This window comes from Hemitrygon akajei, chromosome 31 (genome assembly GCF_048418815.1).
Source record: "Hemitrygon akajei chromosome 31, sHemAka1.3, whole genome shotgun sequence".
NCBI lineage: Eukaryota > Metazoa > Chordata > Chondrichthyes > Myliobatiformes > Dasyatidae > Hemitrygon > Hemitrygon akajei.
The window spans coordinates 28,009,865-28,029,586 of NC_133154.1; the positions used below are offsets into that span (position 1 = coordinate 28,009,865).

Genomic DNA, 19,722 nt, shown 5'->3' on the forward strand with positions numbered 1-19,722 from the left:
CATTCATTTCAAGAGGACTAGAATATAAAGGCAAGGATGTAATGTTGAGACTTTATAAAGCACTGGTGAGGCCTCACTTGGACTATTGTGAGCAGTTTTAGGCCCCTTATCTTAGAAATGATATACTGAAACTGGACAGGATTCAAAGGAAGTTCACAAAAATGATTCCATGTTTGATCAGCTTGTAATATGAAGAGCATTTGATGGCTCTGAGCCTGCATTCACTGGATTTAAGAAGAATGAGGGGTGACCTCATTGAAATCTATTTGGCCTTGATAGGGTGGATGTGAAGAGGATGTTTCTAATGGTGGGAGAGTCCAAGTCAAGAGGAACCAGCCTTGAAACAGATGTGCATCCTTTTAAAATGAAAATGAGGAGGAGTTTCTTTAACCAAACAAATGGTGAGTCGATGGAATTCATTGCTGCAGGCTACTGTGGAGTCAAGACTGTATGTACATTTAAAGCAGAGGTTGATTTGTCATGACATAAAGGAATATGGGGAGAAGGCAGGAGAATGGGCCTGAGAGGAAAAAAAAATTGATCAGCCATGAAGAAGTGGTGGAGCAAACTCAATGGGCCAAATAGCCTAATTCTCCTCCCATTTCTTATGGCCCTAAGGCCTTATGTTGTAAATACATTTGATACAAGCCTTTCAGGTGTTGAAACACATCCAGAAGCATAGCACCATTCTCTCTTAAGAATTTCATGAAACTCCATTTTGTCACCTCTTCATATTTCTTCTTCAGGTAGTCGTACATCTGCTGAGCACTTTCGGCATCCTCCTCCCTGCCCTCGACTTTGTATTTCTTCATCTCACTATTCATATGCTCCATGGCTTCCTTCAGTTCCTGCTCACTGCACTTTTTACCCTCCTCAAACTTTTTCCTGATCTGCTCCATGATTTCCTTATTCCTGCATTCCTCAGCAGCCTTCCTTGTCCGCTCCTGCATCTCCATCTCCTGTTTCAACTTTAAGAGCTCCTCTTCCAAAGCTGACAAAAGTAGAAGAGGATGAATTGGTTAGTCCATGCAGAGAGTTGTGAAGGGGTCACTTCTCAAACTGTGTGAGACAGGACATTGCGAGGGAGCTTCATTCACTATTCAGCCTAAGACAACACACATAAAATGCTTCAGGAACTCAACAGGCCAGGTAGCATCCATGGAAATGAATAGACAGTCAGCATTTCACCTGAGTTCCTATTTCAGGACTGAGGAGGAAGTGGGGGGGAGGGGGAGGGGGGAATGCCAGAATAAAAAGGTAAGGTGAGGGGATAGATACTAGCAGGAAGGTGATAGGTGAATCCATGTGGGTGTCAACTGTCAAGGGCTGAGAGAGAAAGCAATTTGATAGGAGAGTGGACTATAGGAGGAGGAGAAGGAGGAGGGAACTCAGGGTAGTAATAGGCAGGTGAGAAGGAGTAAAAGGTCAGAGTGGGGAATAGAGAAAGGACTGATGGGAACTTGTTTACCAGAAGGAAAAATTGTTACTCATGCCATCAGGTTAGAGGATTCCTGGACAGAATATAAGGTGTTCTTCCTTCTCCCTGAGGGTGGTCTTTTCTTTGCACAAGAGGAGGGCATAGACCAACATGTCAGAATGGGAATCAGAATTAAAATGTTTGGCTACCGATAAGTCCCGCTTGTGGCAGATGGTGAGGAGGTGCTTCACAAAATGGTCCCCCAGTTTACAATGGTCTCTTCAATGTAGAGGAGGCTGCATTGGGAACAACAGTGACAATAGACAACCCCAGCGGATTTGCAGGCGAAGTGTCTCACCTGGAGGGGCTGATTGGGGCCCTGAATAGAGATGATGGAGGAGGCGTATGGGCAGGTGAACACTTAGGCTGCTTGCAGGGATAAGTGCCAGGAGGGTGATTATTTGGGAGGGGGTGGGGACGTAGGAATAAGAGCAATCCCCACAGAAAGCAGAGTATATGAGATAAAGATACTTAGTGGTAGGACCCCTTTGAAGATGATGGGAGTTGTGGAGGATGATGTGCTGAGGTATCATGGGGTGGGAGGTAGGACAAGAGGAATTGATCACTGTTAAGGCTGTGGGAAGGTGGGGTAAGTGTAGATGTTCGGTAAATGGAAGAGATAAGAATGAGGCCAGCATCAATAGCGGAGGGTGGGAAATCCCATTCTTTAAAGAAGAACATCACTGTTCAACCTGTTTCTTTTTTCCAGAAAGTAATATTTTAGATATTTCTCAGATTATGCTTTATAAATATGTATGCAATCAACAACAACATATTTAAGTTCTGATCTTTGTCCTCCTTCTCATCTCTCCTTTGCTTTTTGTGTCAGCCCCCAAATATACTCCTGACAGAAGAGAAAAATGTGAGCTTTATCAATGACCATTAGGGAGGGGAAACTCCCCTGCTCCTCTCCACATTTCTCACAGCAGTCAAGGCAAATCTTGGAAATGGGCTGTCCTCCAGCCTATCAAAGTGTTAGTTGTTAAAGTGTCAGTACATGGACCCTGCCCACATGTGTGATAGAATGAGCTCTACCCACAATAGTTGGTGGTCTGAGCACAGCACCGGGTGTTTAGGAGAACGGTAGAGCCACACCTTCATAAGCTGTGCCATTTCCAAGCCTACAAGTCAGTAGTCAGTGATCACTTTTTGCAGGGACGAGGATGAGAGAAATCATCGTACAGGTCATACAAAAGTCCATCTTCTCACTGTCAATAGAAACCAACACCCCCAAATACCACAAGTACCTGTCCCCACCAGCCAGACACCACTCATAGCTGACACATGCATTCCTCTCTTTGCAGTGGGTCTCCCATACATCTCATGGGAATCTGGGCCTGTTGGTGGCCTCATGGGAGTGACCCTCTCCACATCAGGTATCAGACTGAAGGATGGTCTCATTGTTTCTGACTCTGGAAGTCCAGCCAGTCATGTCCTGAGGCAGAAAGGATCAAGTTTCCTCATCACAACTGTTACATATCCCATGAGCATGATGTAATTATCTTGTGAGCATTATGTCATCATCTCATGATGGGCATGATGTAATTGTCTCATGATAGTGGGGTGATGTCATGTTGTGGCATGGTATTAAAAGAAAAGCCCGCCAATGTGACATAGTTCTCATTTTTATTTTATGGTGCAACTTCGTGGTTGCCGGTAGGCTGTTTCGCAAGTCGCCACTGGTTTTGTTGTTGCCCGTTTGTTTTTGTCCCTTACAGTCTAGTATTGAAGAGTGAAGACATTACCAGTGTGGTCCAATCCCAGGGGTTTGGGTAAAGTTAATTTCTTTCATCATCTTGGGAGTGATTGACCTTCCAAGTCTTCGTACGGGTATTGTGGCATGCATGTTTACGTTAAGCCCCTGCAAGGTGGGAACGTGCAGTGACCACCCTCCAAAGGTCAGTTATTTTAAAACACTTTATGTCTTCTTCATGATTTCTTTGAGCAAGGCATCTCTCAGCTGTGATTGGCAAAATCATCATTAATTTGAAAGGATCGTTGTTTTGGGAGAAGTCTCTCTTTTAACGACTGTATAAATTATTGGTACTTTTGAATTTACCACTTTAAGACGGTGTTTGAATAAAAACTCATTATGAACCATTTCTAAGTACGACTGTTTGTTAGATATAGCCGCATATCTGATAAATTCCTATTAGATTAGTCGTATGTTTACTTTCCAATGTTTTTGAGCAGAGTTTAATAAATGTCGTTTATTTGATTAAAAACTCACTCAAATTCATCTCTGTTGCGGTTGATTTACAACACAACCCTTTGCACAGTCTCTGAACCCTGGTAAACAAGTCCCGGGAAATTATTCCTCATTAAGAAATGGACAGCACTTGGCCTACCCTGGGGTCTGAACATAAAACACAGCCTTTATGATCTGCATCCTCCTCGTTACCAGTTCATTGTCCCAGCAACACTGGGAGGTGACCCAACCACTGGAGCACTCTTACTCTGCCCCATGAGAGGGGTCGGTGTCCCATAGCTTTTATCCATTCCCATCATCCATAGCCACGATCTGAGTAAATGCTGCCATCCCACTCCTGCAACACTGATCTATCATGTAGCCTGTGTTTCTAATCTACACTATCCAAATCCTCTCTCATCCCATTGTATTCTCCCTTGCTTCGACAGAATACACAGAGTTTTGGATGAAACTATCCATTTCTATGAGAAATTCAATTTTACTCTGATTATCCTTTCCAAGATGTCCTCTGATCTCAAGATTGATACCCTCATTACCCACGATGAGAAAAACAATAGCACATTCCCTTGTAGGTTCAGTAACACACTGTTTTAGAAAGCCATCATGATTGCGTTCTATGAAGTCCTCCTCAAGATTGCCTTGAATATTTTGATTTCTCTACACAATGTTCAAGTCCCCATCTCACCTGCCAATCTTTTCTGTCATACATCAGATATTACTGCCTCTGCCACTGTAACGTTATTATTTCATGTCACCACTGGGTCCTACTGCCTCTATCTCCTATCATCTTTCCCCACTCACTCCTGGTATCCTATGCTTCCCAGTATCCCACAACCACTTCAACCCTCTGAGCCCTCCACTCATTGCCTCCCTACTTCCTACAATCCTTCTGACCCTCTACCCATCCCTGACCCCAACTCCACCTCCTGCCATGTCTTCAATAGCCTGTCTGATCTTCCTTTCTCTGAAGCAGAGCATTCTGATCTCAGCCAGGGCATTTCCTTCTCCTCCGCTGCTTACACAAAGAGTTCAGAATTCAGAATCAGGTTTATTATCACCGACATATGATGTGAATTTGTTGTTGTGTATACTGTCTATACATTTCAAACATAAATGACCAATACACAATAAAGGGTTAATGAGTTGGTATTTATGCTCAAGTTGCAGATACGTTATATGCCAAGCCCTTCTATTGTCTCTGCACCAAGATCTCTTTAACAAGGATTACCCACTCCTCACTGATGACCCCTACTCTTGCCTCAAGTCTACCTCCTCCTCTTCAGCACCACACTCTGGCCTTCCATTTAAGTTCTTTCAGAGACCCAACACCAAGCTCTTCTTCATATGAACATGTCCAAGAACATAAGCACATCCCTCCCTGATCACACTGTTTCTAAGGTGAAATACCCAGCAGAAATGTCTCACACTTTCACTTTTCAGACTTGAAGAGTTAATTTTAAATCTACAGATGCATCTTGACCTGAATATTTTGAGCATTTTGTTTATTTTCTCACCAGAGGTACGCTTTTGTTGCTCCGTCAGCCTGCTGTCCATCTCCTTTACATGGTCTATTTGGTGTTTTTCCTTTTTCAGGAAGTGCATCAAGACAGCACGCCACTACAGAGAAGAGAAGATACAATCATTCACGTCCAACTCTCTCCCACCACACCAGTCCACAAGGGGCCAGAGACAGGCTCTCACCATTAAACATCTAGTGCTGGGGATTGATACACAATTAGGAAACTCCTCTTACCAATCTATAGGAAATTGGTAAAACCACAACTGAAAACCACGTGCAATTTATATTGTGGCCTGGATGAAGGTAGAATTTTTTTCCTAAATGAGGCCAGGGTAAGTTGCAAGAATGACCGAGATGAAGAAGTGTAGGGAGATATTTTCTGTGAATGGACAAGGATCAGGCAAATCGAGCAAAATGTGGGATAATGCAAAATATCCAGTATGGCAGAAAGATAATAGAAGCATATTATCCAAATAGGAGAATTTGTGAAGTTCTGAGACTTAGAGGGATTTGGGTGCCCTAGTGCAAGATTTGCAAAATGTTTACGTGCAAGTAAGAGGGAGAGTTCGAGTGTGTAACAAAAGTAGAAGGGTAATACTTCAGTTATATCAGGTTTTGGCGAGATTACGTCTGGAATATGGACAGCATAGGTCTCCTTTTACACTACACATGACACAGTTCAGAGATGGGTTCCTGGACTGATACATGGAAGGACAGATTATCTCATTAGAGAAGGTAGGACAGGCTGGGACTAGACATGTCTTTGGGAAAACCCAGAATCAGCAAATGTACTGGAAATGCAAAGCAGATTTAGATAAACAGGTAGCTTGATCAACAGAGATACAAGACCAACATTTTTCCCCTCAATGCAGGATTGTTTTTTGGAACTCTCCATTGAAGCACAGTTAAATTTTTTAAGGGAGAGATTGGAAAGCTTTGAAAACCAATGTTGAAAGATAATTCTCAAGCCCATGAATCCTCTGCTCCATTACTGACTCTCGTCTCACTGATTCTCCTCCCACAGCCCCAAAGACACTACCCCCATCACTGATAAATCCTACCCATTGAAATTCCTCCCATAGCCCACCATAACTGGTTTCCCAATCACAGACTCAACCTACCCAGTTAATCCCATTCCAAATGGTAAGGAGAGTGGTAATTAAATACACTTTTTCTGGGTGAATGGAAGGAGGTAGATGTGGGAGTTTTCTGAATCCATGTAAGGCAGAGGAAAGAAAAGCTATGAGATTTGAAAAGTAAATGCCTTGCTGTAAAATATTGAACCTACCTCCATCTCGTTCTTAGTCCTTTCTGTGTACTCCTTGGTAGCCTTTTCAAGATCCATCTCCAGCTCCTGGAAACCGCCAGCTCTCAGGTAATGTGCAGATGTCAGGTTTTTCTTAACTGATGCCATTTCGTTTTCAAGATGTACCTTACATTTGTTTTGTGACGTTTCCTTGATCTTGGCCAAGAGAGACTTGTAAGTGGAACTCATTGCCTCCTGGTAGTGAGGGAAAAATGTACAATAAACTAGGAGGCCAAGTATTGTACACTGACCAGTGACTCAGTGAGAGATCTGTACACTAACTATATCTCTGAGTCATTCTCTCTCATGGAGCGATCTGTATACTGATTGTATCTTGGAGTTGCTCTCTCTCTCTCTCTCTCTCTCTCAGGGAGAGATCTGTCCACTGACAAGGAGTGATCTGTATACAAACAGGAGTGTCTCTGCCACTCTAACTCAGGCTGTGACCTTCACTATCCAGCATCTCTCAGTCCCTTACATTCAGGATGATATCTATGCTCTCTGTCTCTCAGTCTATGTCTGTTTGGGTTAGGTCCAGGGAATGGTGTTCAGTAATGAGACAGTTGGAAATCACTGAATATTAGAAGCTCACCTCCAGCTGATTGATGTGGTTGACACTGTTGCTCATACATCTTTTGTGGAAGATGTTAAATGCCTCATTGCTCTTCATATTGTAATGCTCTGTGAGTTTGTCCTCAGTAAAATCGCCACATTTTGAGATTTCCATTTCATTTTCATAGAATTTCAGGGCTTCATCTACTGCAGCTTTGTTTTCCTTCTCCATTAATTTGGCGACACTGCTCTCCACATCTCGTAGGTCCCCAACCACCATCATGTCCACGTACACCTTGGTCAATTGAACAAGTCCTGTGTGGGATGTTTCTGGAGGTCAGTGACTGGGGATCCGATCACGCTTTCAATTCCCACTATCTATATCCCAATGTAACCAACACATTCTCATTCACTTCCAGTGGGATCACACCCCTTCCAATTCTCTTCCATCATTCAGACTCTCAATGGGACTCCACCCCTTTCCCATTCAATCCAACAGTCCATGCTCAGACAGTTGATATTCCCAATGGGTACAATCATCCTCCCATTCATTTGCAGTGGGCTTTATCTCTTCTCATTCATTTCTACACTCTGCTCTCATGCTGGTATCGCACACCATCCCACTCATTCCCATCATCTGTATTTCCAATGGGATTTCTACCTATTAACATTCATTTCCATTGTAATTACTTCTAATGAGATCCCAACATCTCGTAAATGTTCATTGTACTCACTTCCAGTGGGATCTCAACCCCTTTCTATTCTATCCATTGTGCACAATTCCAATAGTATCCTGACCACTTCTTTCACTTCCATTTAACACAATTACAATGGTCCCTACTCCTTCCCATTCAATTCCAGTATACACAATTCCAATTGGATCCCACCACAAACAGGAGAAAATCTGCAGATGCTGAAAATCCGAGGAATGCTGGAGGAATGTAGCAGGCCAGGCAGCATCTATGGAAAAGAGCACATTTGACATTTCGGGCCAAAGCACTTTGGCAGGTCTTAGAGAAAAAGCTGCAGAGTAGATTTAAAGGGTGGGGGAGGGGAGATAGAAATACAAGGTGAGCAGATCTGGGTAAGCACATGGTCAAAGTGTTGGAGAGCAGCAGGGATCACAGAAGGGGGCAGTGAGAGAGGGTTTCACTGAACTCCCATCAAAGGAAAGGTTTAAACTTCTTCAGGGTAGACGTCCCTGAAGAGACTTCAGAGTAATAATCAAATCACAAACAAGAGAAAACCTGCAGTTGCTGGAAATCTTTGTGTGTATTGCTCCAACTGGATCCAACCTACTTTCCATTCACACCTGTAATACACACATCCAATCCATGTTTATGCCATCAGGTTGGAGGCTACCCAGACGGAATATAAGGCGTTGCTCGTCCAACCTGAATGTGGCCTCATTGTGGTAGCAGACAAGGCCATGAACTGACATGTTGGAATGGCATTGGAAAGTAGAATAGAAATGGACAGCCACCAGGAAGTACTGAATTTTGTGGTGGAAAGAGTGAAGGTTCTCAACCTGCTGACATGAACATCCGGTCACTTATCAACCTCATCTTCTTCACCATTCCCTTGTCTTCTTACCTGCCCATCACCTCCCTCTGGTGCTCCTCTTCCTTTACCTTCTTCCATTCTCTTCTGTCCTTCCTATCAGATTCCCCCTTCTCCAGCCCTTTATCTCTTTCACCAATCAACTTCCCAGCTCCTTTCTTCACCACCCCCTCCCAGTTTCACCTTTTACCTGCTATCTTGTACTTGTTCCTCTCCCCTCCCCCATCTTCTCATTCTGATTTCTCCCCTTCTTTTCTAGTCCTGATTAAGGTCTTGGCATGAAACGTTACTGTTTACTCCTTCCATACATGTTGCCTGGCCTGCTGAGTTCCTCCAACATTTTTCTATGTGTTGCTTTGGAGTTCCAACATCAGCAGATTTTCTCATGCCAGGTTAGTGTGTTATACTGAAGAGAGGTGATGAGATTTTGCCCGGTTACTCACTCCTGCCCGTGATCAGCTGACCCCCAAGAACTCTCTTGACTTTCTTGTGGCCATGGATGTAACTGACGAGGGTGTTCTGCTGCATGATGAAACCTTTATCCAGATTCCTGTCCTTCATTTTCTGGAGCTGATTTACATTATTTTGGTATGTGGGACAGGGAAATACAAAGCAGCAACGTGAGGGAAAAAGATTGCGGATACACCTGCGGAGTTCATTATATTTCTTGTCCTGCTCACTGATCTCACCTGTGGAAAAAAAAACAGGAATCAGGCAGGAATCACCCTTACGGAGTCTGTTCTCCTATTTCCAACATAGTGACTATTACCCACAGGACTGTGGGGAGGAATAGGGGAAGGACAGGAAAGAAACAGAGGGGAAGTAGTTTGTGAGGTGTGATAGTGAGGGACAGGATATGTGGGAGGGGCATCAAGTGCATTGTCATTGGGAGCTGGGTGACTTGTCATGGAGGAGAAAGATATGACATTGGTGTCATGCAGGGCAGTTGAGGGTCATGTTAATTGAGAAGTGTGTGTGGCAGAGTGGCACCCTGCCAATCGCATGAAACTCTGATGGGAAGGAGTTGTCAGCTGGGTGGGAGTGGTGCATTTATAGCATGAAACCAGAGGACGCTGTACATTTCCATCAGGTTATTGCAGGGAATTGTGTGGTAATGTGAATGTGAACAGGGTAGGGGAATACAGTCAGTGAGAAATGAGAGATGTGAAGGTGTCGGGGGACCCTGGTGTGTGTGTACACAGTTTCTCAAAGGTAATAGGTTACCCTTTCCTCACTACCACCTCACACACTGAATTCAACCCTGCTCCTTCCCTTATCTGGCCCCTTTCCAAGTTCACCCTATCCCTTCGGGCAGCGGAGTGAGAGGCAGCAGAGTGAGAGGGCTTTGGCTCAATGGGCTTAAGCGGTAACGGGATGAGGCGAGGTAGGTTTAACTGTGTAATTGCGGAAAGGAGGAAGTATGTGAGTGAGGCCAGTTTTCTATGCTCGCTGTCAGATGTGGGTGTTCCTGGTGTCTCCCAACCTCCCGGACGGCCATATCTGTACCAGGTGTGTCGAGCTGCAGCTCCTAATGGACAGAGTTAGGGAACTGGAGATGCAGCTCGATGACCTTCACCTGGTCAGGGAGAGCGAGGAGATGACAGAGAGGAGTTATAGGCAGGTGGTCACACTGGGGCCTGGGAGATAGACAAGTGGGTAACAGTCAGGAGCGGGAAGGAGAAGAGTCAGGTACTAGAGAGTACCCCTGTGGCTGTACCCCTTGACAATAAGTAGTCTTGTTTGAGCACTGTTGGAGGGGACAGCGTACCTGGGGGAAGCGATAGTGGCCGTGCCTCTGGCACCGAGTCTGGCCCTGTGACTCAGAAGGGTAGGGAAAGGAAGAGGAAAGCAGTAGTGATAGGGGACTCTATAGTTTGGGGGTCAGATTCTGTGGCCTCAGGAAAGAAACTTTGATGATAGTTTGCCTCACAGGTGCCAGGGTCCGGGATGTTCCAGATCACATCCAAGATATCCTGCAGTAGGAGGGAGAACAGCCCCAGAAATGATGGTACATATTGGTACCAATGACATAGGCAGGAAAAGGGAAGAGGCAGTAATCTCGGGATTACTGCCTGTGCCATGCAACAGTCAGAATAGGAACAGAATGAGGTGGAGGATCAATGCATGGCTGAGGGATTGAAGCAGAGGGCAGGGATTTAAATTTCAGGGTCATTGGGACCTCTTTTGGGGTAGGTGTTACCTGTACAAAAAGGACAGGTTGCACTTGAATCCCAGGGGGACCTGGCAGGGAGGTTTGCTAAGGCTATTGGGGAGAGTTTAAATTATTGTTGGGGGTTGGGAACCAAACTGAAGAGACTGGGGAAGAGGTGGTTAGCTCACAAATAGAGAAAGCTTGTAGACAGTGCAATAGGGAGGATAGGCAGGTGATAGAGAAGGAATTGCACTCAGACTGAAGGTTTGAGATGTGTCTATTTTAATGCAAGGAGTGTTGTGAACAAAGCGAATGAGGTTAAAGCATAGATCAGTACTTGTAGATATGATGTGGTGGCCATTACAGAGACTTGGATGACTCAAAACGGGATTGGTTACTTCAAGTGCCAGGTTTTAGGTGTTTCAGAAAGGACAGGGTGGGAGGTAAATGAGGTGGGGGCATGGCACTGATGATCAGAGGTAGTGTCACGGCTGCAGAAAAGGTGGGCGCCATGTAGTGATCATCTATGGAGTCTATGGGGGGAGGTTCGGAACAGGAAGGGCTCAATAACTTTACTGGGTGTTTTTTTTTATATAGGCAACCCAATAGTAACAGGGATTTTGAGGAGCAGATAGGGATACAGATTCTGGAAAGGTGTAATAATAACAGTTCTCGTGATGGGAGATTTTAATTTCCCAAATATTTATTGGCATCTCGCTAGAGCAAGGAGTTTAGATGGGATGGAGTTTGTTTTGTGTGTTCAGGAAGGTTTCTTGACATAATATGTAGATAAGCCTACAAGAGGAGAGACTGTACTTGATTTGGTATTGGGAAATGAACCTGGTCAGGAGTCAGATCTCACAGTGGGAGAGCATTTTGGAGATAGTGATCATAATTCTATCTCCTTTACAATAGCATTAGAGAGAGATAGGAACCAACAAGTTAGAAAAGTGTTAAATTGGAGTAAGGGGAATTGTGAGGCTATCAGGCAGGAAATTGAATGCTTAAATTGGAAACAGATGTTCTTAAGGAAAAGTACGGAAGGAATGTGGCAAATATTCAGGGGATATTTGTCTGGAGTTCTGCATAGGTATGTTCCAATGAGACAGGGAAGTTATGGTATGGTACAGGAACCATGGTGTACAAAGGCTGTAATAAATCTAGTCAAGAAGAAAAGAAAAGCTTACAAAAGGTTCAGAGAGCAGGGTAATGTTAGAGATCTATAAGATTATAAGGCTAATAGGAAGGAGCTTCTGAAGGAAATTAGGAGAGCCAGAAGCAACCATGAGAAGGCCTTGGTGGGCAGAATTAAGGAAAACCCCAAGACATTCTACAAGTATGTGAAGAGCAAGAGAATAAGACATGAAAGAATAAGACTTATCAAGTGTGACAGTGGGAAAGTGTGTATGGAATTGGAGGGAATAGCACAGGCTCTTAATGAATACTTTACTTCAGTATTCACTATGGAAAAGGTTCTTGGTGATTGTAGTGATGACTTGCAGCAGACTGAAAAGCTTGAGCACATAGATATTAAGAAAGAGGATGTGCTGGAGCATTTGGAAAGCATCAAGTTGGATAAGTCGCCGAGACCGGATGAGATTTACTCCAGGCTACTGTGGGAGGCGAGGGAGGAGATTGCTGAGCCTCTGGCAATGATCCTTGCATCATCAATGGGTACGGGAGAGGTTCCGGAGGATTGGAAGGTTGCAGATGCTGTTCCTTTATTCAAGAAAGTGAGTAGAGACAGCCCAGGAAATTATAGACCAGTGAGTCTTACCTCAGTGGTTGGTAAGTTGACGGAGAAGATTCTGAGAGGCAGAATTTATGAACATTTGGAGAGGTATAATATTATTAGGAGCAGTCAACATGGCTTTGTCAAGGGCAGGTCATGCCTTACGAGACTGATTGAATTTTTGGAGGATGTGACTAAACACATTGATGAAGGAAGAGCAGCAGATGTAGTGTATATGGATTTCAGCAAGGCATTTGATAAGGTACTTGAAAAAGTAAGGAGGCATGGGTTCCAAGGGGATATTGCTTTGTGGATCCAGGACTGGCTTGTCAACAGAAGGCAAAGAGTGGTTGTAGATGGGTCAAATACTACATGGAGGTTGGTCACTAGTGGAGTGCCTCAGGGATCTGTTCTGGGACCCTTACTCTTCGTGATTTTTATAAATGACCTGGATGAGGAAGTGGAGGGATAGGTTAGTAAGTTTGCTGGTGACATAAAGGTTGGAGGTGTTGTGAATAGTGTGGAGGGCTGTCAGAGGTTACAGCGGGACATTGAATAGGATGCAAAACTGGGCTGAGAAATAGCACATGGAGTTCAACCCAGATAAGTGTGAAGTGGTTCATTTCAGTATGTCAAATATAATGGCAGAATATAGTATTAATGGTAAGACTCTTGGCAGCGTGGAGGATCAGAGGGATCTTGGGATCCGAGTCCATAGGACACTCGAAGCAGCTGTGCAGGTTGATTCTGTAGTTAAGAAGGCGTACTGTGTATTGGCCTTCATCAATCATGGAATTGAATTTAGGAGCCGAGAGGTAATGTTGCAGTTATACAGGACCCTGGTCAGACCCCACTTGGAGTACTGTGCTCAGTTCTGGTTGCCTAACTACTGGAAAGATGTGGAAGCCATAGAAAGGGTGCAGAGGATATTTACAAGGATGTTGCCTGGATTGGAGAGCATGCCTTGTGAGAATAGGTTGAGTGAACTCGGCCTTTTCTCCTTGGAGCGACAGAGGATGAGAGGTGACCTGATAGAGATGTATAAGTTGATGAGAGACATTGATCGTGTGGATAGTCAGAGGTTTTTTTCCAGGGCTTAAACAGTTGCCACAAGAGGACACAGGTTTAAGGTGCTGGGGTGTAGGTAGAGAGGAGATGTCAGGGGTAAGTTTTTTTACTCAGAGTGGTGAATGCATGGAATGGGCTGCCAGCAAAAGTGGTGGAGGCGGATACGATAGGGTCTTTTAAGAGACTTCTAGATAGGCACATGGAGCTTAGTAAAATAGAGGGCTATAGGTAAAGCTTGTAATTTCTATGGTTGGGTCATGTTTGGCACAACCTCGTGGGCCAAAGGGCCTGTATTGTACTGTAGGTTTTCTATTTTTCTATGTTTCTGCAGAGACTGGCAATGCCACATACTCACTGTCCTTCAGTTGCAGATTGTGCTCCAGGTACTCATTCGGAGTCACTTCTTTTCCGTTGATGTTCAAATCCAGTGTGAAATCACGGATCACCCAGACAAATTCAGGGAAGAAACGGACAAAGTCCCAACTGTCACAGTCATCGGGATGGGACTTCATCTGGATCCGCTTCGACAGTTCAGCCATAAAACTGGGAGCAATATCAAGGATAAAGGAATGAAGGGTTGGCTGGAAAATACTGAAGAATGTCAGTCACTGTTCAGATCTGCTCCTGAGACAGAGTTACTGGAGAAACTGATCAGTGTACAGATCTCCCCTTGAGAGAGACAGTCAGAGAGAGTGGCACGTGTCAGAGTACAGATCTCCACCTTGGAGAGAGATACTGAGAGACACTGGTCAGTGTATAGATCTCTCTCTCAGAGAGAGTGTGTCGAAGAGACACCTATCATTGTGGAGGTGTTTACCCCAGAGAGAGGAACTTGATAAGTAAACGGCAAAGCTGCTGGTGTTTGAGAATCTTGGATGTCAAGGATTATTGTAAATCTGGTCATAAAAAGAGGAGATGGCTTGATTCAGAAACAGGCAGGGATCAAGTGAATCATTTAATACTTATAGAGAATGCCAGAGTAAACTCGGTGGAAATTTGGAGGGCAGAAGGGAGCATAAGATGGCTTTAGCTAAGAAAATTAAGGAGAATTCTAAGTGACTTAACATATATATTAATGAAAGAAGAGTAACATGGGGTGAATGGTCCCCTGAAAGACCAAGATGGAAATGTATTTGTGGAACTGCTGGAGATGTGTACAGTTCTCAAGTATTATTTCACTGTCACAGTGGACATTGAAGAGGAGTACCAGCAAGTACAGTAAGATCTTGGTCAACTGGGCAGCTGGGCTTATGAATGGCAAATGGAATTCAGATAAGTATGTAGAGTTACATTTCGGAAGGACTAATCATTGTAGGACTTTTACATTGAATATAAGGGATCTAGATACTTTTGCACAACAGAAGGACCTTGGACTATAGGAACAAGGTTCCATTAAAGAGGAGTCACAAGTAGAGAGAACGAGCATGTGAATAAAGTTTTTAGCATGCTGGCCTTCAACAGTTAGTGAACTAAGTCTGAAGTGCATGGTTAGACTACATTTGTACAAAGCATTAGAGTGGTCACACTTGGAGTACAGATCCAGTCACGCATTTAAAGCAAAGATGTGATTAAACCAGAAAGTGACCAAAGAAATACATTAAGATAGGATGTTGCCAGGAGTCATGGAACTGAGAGGTTAGACAGTTTGGCCTTTATTCTTTGGAGCATAGAAGATTGAGGGGTAATCTCACAGCTGTAATAACAAAATCATGAAGGGCATTGCTAGGGTCAGTAGTCTTTGCTTACAAGGCTGGGGAAATGATAACTATAGGATATAGTATTACAGTTAGAGTGAAATGATAAATAAGAACCTGAGATGTCAATTTTTTTTATACATAAAGGGTGATAATTATATTGAACCAGCCAGCAGAGGAAGTGGGTGAGGCACATACATTAGACACATTTATGAAGCATGTGGACAGGTATGAAGATGATGAGAATTCAGAGGGATATGGGAAAGTGCTGGAAAATGGGATCAGCTTGAGAATGCACTTTAGTCAGAATGGTCAAGCATGACTGAAGTGTAGGGGTCCTGCCTGTATAACTCAATGACTCTGATGGAGAGACAATGATCAGTGTATAGATATATCCAAAAAGAAAGGGACAGAGAAATGCAAGTCTCTGCACAGATATCCCACAGAGAGAGAGACAGGGGCTGAAATCAATTGGTTAGTGTACAATATCTCCCCAAGAGAGTGGGATTGAAAGATATCAGTCACTGCGTCGATATTCCCAAGAGAGAAGTACTGAGAGCAGTGGTCACTATAGAGATATCACTCTGAAAGAGAAGGACTGAGAGACACCAGTGAAGGATACTGTAGGTCTTGCAGGGATTTCTGGTCTATTTGATTTTTACCATTGTAGATGAGGATGCTGCTCAGAAGGATAGCCAGTAAATAGATGGAATGATCATTGGCAGTTTCTCCCTGCAGGTAGGACAGACAAACAGTTACTGAGATCTCTTGCCCTCAGAGATCAGTCTGATAGATAACCATCCCATTTTTAGACATTTCTTGCTCAGTGTTTACAGAGGTTGGTGGGTGAGGCTTCCCTCCACAGCATCCTTCCTGTCAATGCCACCAGTGGCAGGTGTGTGCCCAAGGGAAGCCTTACAGATGAGTCTCAGCCAGTGCTCACCAATACAGTGCTGGGGGGCGGGGAGGGTAATACATAGTCATGCTAACTTAATATCCTTTTCATTTGGGAGGATGGGGTTGGGAATTATGTGGGTGGGACCGGAAACTTGGAGTGGGTAATGGTCTTGGACCACATACAGTTCCAATGAACAAGATGACAGAATTCCTCCCTGAAGCTCAGTGTGACCCTGTGATAAAAATTGTTAGATGATTAGTTAACAAATTCATAAATTTTTACTTTAAATCTAGATTGTAAAGAGAATTTAAACATACCCATTGCCTGTGGTGGGATTTGAACTCTGGTCTGCGGATCATTCCTTCGTCTGGGGGGGGGGAGGTTACCCATTTGGTAATGAAACCACTGTTCTGAGGGGGGGGGGGGCATAGTTGTGAGGGAGGGACTGACCTTCTCAGGATCTCCCAGACCCTCGGTGTCCAACAACAGGAGGACCTCATTGGGTCTCTGACGGAGGGATCGACACCACATCCAGATTCCTTTGGTGTGAGACTGGACAGTTGAAGCCACTGAGAATCCTGCAGAGGGAAAGTGATAGAGAGAGAGAGGTAAAGTTTGCAAGAACACAAGTAGATCTATCACCTTCCATAGCCCAAAGACATGGAAGTTGTGAATACCCTATCCCTAGTTTGTGAGTGAGGGATAGGGTTTGGGAGGAATTGTTGTGAACATGGGAAGAATAAGATAGGATTGTTGTAAAATTTGTGAAAATGAACAATTGATGGTTAACACTGAATTGGTTTTACAGCAAGTAACTCTGGCCATCATTAATGAGACTAGTGTGCTCTGTGCATCTGAGATATGAAGCAAGCATTCAGCTTAAACTCCCTAGATCTCTATAGATCCATTGCCCAAAACAGCGATGGGAACACCAAAGTGACACCAACAGATGTCCCCAGTATATCTCCCACTCTTGACAGCTTGGCAATGCAATTGTGCTCTATCTGTGCCAGGTGTCAGGATAATTTCTGCAAGACAGATAGTAAACAGAGGTGAAAGTTTTCAGCCACCGCCCTTACCGTTCTTGTCTCCTGCAAGACAGTTCATGAGGTAGGACTTCCCTGTACGAGCAGCACCAACCACAGCCACAACAACCATTGGATCCTCGATGGACTCGAGGACCTGCAGTGCCTCGGGGTTCAGCTTCAGCTCCCCATCTAAATTATAAACCAGCTCCAAGGGTTTCTCCATCTCATGTTTGTTGCTAGCTGATTGTCCTCCCAGGAAATAGCTACAAGGTCAGAGCAAGGGAATCACACACTGATTGAATCACAGTAAGTGTTAATCTATAGTATATACCAATCCCCAATACTATGTATTTTATCCCAGCCTCCATATCGTTGCTAGGGATTTGTTAATTTATATATACTTTCTCACTCTTGGGAATTTGTACTTCAACATTTAAAGGCTGGATAATCTTGGTTTGCTTTCTCTGGAGAGGAGAACGCTGAGAGGAGACCTGATAGAGGTTTATAAGATTATGAGAAGCATATATAAAATTGACAGGTAGTAACTGTTCCACAGAGTTGAAATAAGAGGGCATAGGTTTAAAGGATATGTGGGGGGTGAGTTTGTTACTGAGTGTGGTGGATGCCTGGAATGCGCTGCTTTATTATAGATGCTATGGGGGGGGGGTGGAGGTTTGGTACAATTCAAAGAGGATATCCACACACAATGCCTTTGCTTTGTGCAGGGTGGATAGTCGAATTCCCAATGAACTACTACTTAGAGTGCTGAGTTATGTTAAATTGTTGGGGGAGTCTCCCTTAAGCAGTCAATGGAGTAAGACGCTTGTTGGCACTACTCCTTCCTTTTACAACTTACTTTCCACTGCTAGTTTTGTTTAAACTATGAAGATTTATTACTGTTAGTGAAGGTTTTATGATTTAATCATGATGGCTGGAACTCAAACTGGATTCGAATTAAAACGTGGCAAAATTGTTTCTGATCCTGAACAAACAAAGGAGTCAGATGAAGTCTCTACTTCAGAAAGAATATTTTCTTTGTTGCAAGATATTAGTATCAAGATCAGAATGGTGGACACCAAGATTGATAGACTGACGAACGTTAATGAGAAGCTTGAAAAAAACTGTCTCTGCTGTCCAGGAATCTTCGAAGAATCTGGAATTTCAATATCAAATGATTAAAAAGGACACTTGATAGAATCAGAAGAGAACTGGAGACTATGAATCAAGTGATTAATGAACAAGAATTAAAGATATCTACTATGGAAAAGAAAATTGTTGATGCTTCTTTGTAAATACTAAGAATTAAGAAGAAAATGACTGATCTGGAAAACAGAAGTCGTAGGATGAATTTACATATACTGGGTTTGCCTGAAAACATGGAAACTGGTGAGCCACTAAAGTTTTTCACGAATATGTTACACTCAGTTTTTAGTGAGATACTTGAAGCACCTCTGATGATAGATAGAGCTCACTGAATCCTCCACCATTTTGCTTAAATGGAAGGACCCTAATCCACCTATTGTTTTCTATTGGCTTTCGTCCATTATGTCCTGTAAGTTTAGAGAAAATATGAAGTCAGACATTTGATACATCCTTTAAATTTGAAGAAACCTGGCAACATTTTATTCAATATTTTCATATGGGTTGATTTATTGCTCTCCCAGTTACTCTTTTGAAAATTTAAATTTGATCAGAAAGTTTTTATTTTTTCTGACTTTACTCTCGATATGGACTGCCCAATCCCCCTTTATTTTTCTTTTTTTAATTATTTTTTGTTTTTGTTTATATAGTGGATTTATTTTCCTGTATATAAAATCATAAAAGTTTATTTATCTTTTTCTCTTTTTATGAAATAAGAGTATTTTATATTTTATTATATACTATTAGATTAATACTATGTATGATCTTGATAATGTTTATCTTACCGTTTATATGTATTGATATTGATATAGATATCTGCGATAATCCTCCTGTTTGTGTGTGTGTGTGTGTGTATATATATATATTTTAAAAAAATAGTAAAAATATTGATTAAAAATGTTGGGGAAAGTTACACTGATTGAACGGTATTTTGACCAGTCTGCTGGTACGGATGTCATGTTAGTCCAGACTACCAGCGACATGACTAAAGTCACGCTGCTTACTGGGCTAGGGGCACTTGTAGAGACAGAGCCACAGTCAGTTCATATCTCTGGAGAAGGGGTAAATGTGGCTGAGGGTGAAGACTTCAACGACATGTTGCTTTCATTCCTACAAAGTGAAGGAAAGGAGAAGTCTGAGGTGAGAAGTTATCATAGGCTGAGAATGTTCTCTGGAGTTAAGCCTCCACCAAATGGGGAAGATAAATATGCGGCTTTGGTTGCACTGCTTGTGTCACAAATTGTTAGAGGGTGGACAAAGTTGTAAGGGGCGTGCTGTCACGTGACAGGGTTGCTCTACGTACTCGAATGGCCCACAAGATACACCCTGCTACATCTTTTACCGAGCTACTCTGAGAAGTTAGAGAGGGGGAAAACATGACTGAGAA

The 19,722-nt window shown here is 43.3% G+C and overlaps 1 protein-coding gene across 1 annotated transcript; it reads right to left on the bottom strand.

Annotated features, from left to right (window-relative positions):
• Positions 1-605: 605 nt before the first annotated feature.
• LOC140718968 (guanylate-binding protein 1-like) lies at positions 606-17,418 on the bottom strand. The gene is made up of 9 exons (XM_073033263.1): positions 17,247-17,418; positions 16,618-16,745; positions 15,892-16,001; positions 13,931-14,118; positions 9,067-9,312; positions 7,104-7,378; positions 6,494-6,706; positions 5,201-5,303; positions 606-991 (listed from the first exon to the last, which is right to left on the bottom strand). The coding sequence occupies exons 1-9, from the start codon at positions 17,416-17,418 to the stop codon at positions 606-608; spliced, it is 1,821 nt and encodes a 606-aa protein (XP_072889364.1).
• Positions 17,419-19,722: the final 2,304 nt, after the last annotated feature.

Coding starts and splice junctions, on each gene's coding strand:
- LOC140718968 (XM_073033263.1), bottom strand. CDS start 17,418: ATGGAGAAACCCTTGGAGCTGGTTTATAATTTAGATGGGGAGCTGAAG. Junction 7,379..9,066: donor TCAGCTGATCACGGGCAGGA/GTGAGTAACCGG, acceptor CATCCCACACAG/GACTTGTTCAATTGACCAAG. Junction 6,707..7,103: donor ACCACATCAATCAGCTGGAG/GTGAGCTTCTAA, acceptor CCTCACTACCAG/GAGGCAATGAGTTCCACTTA.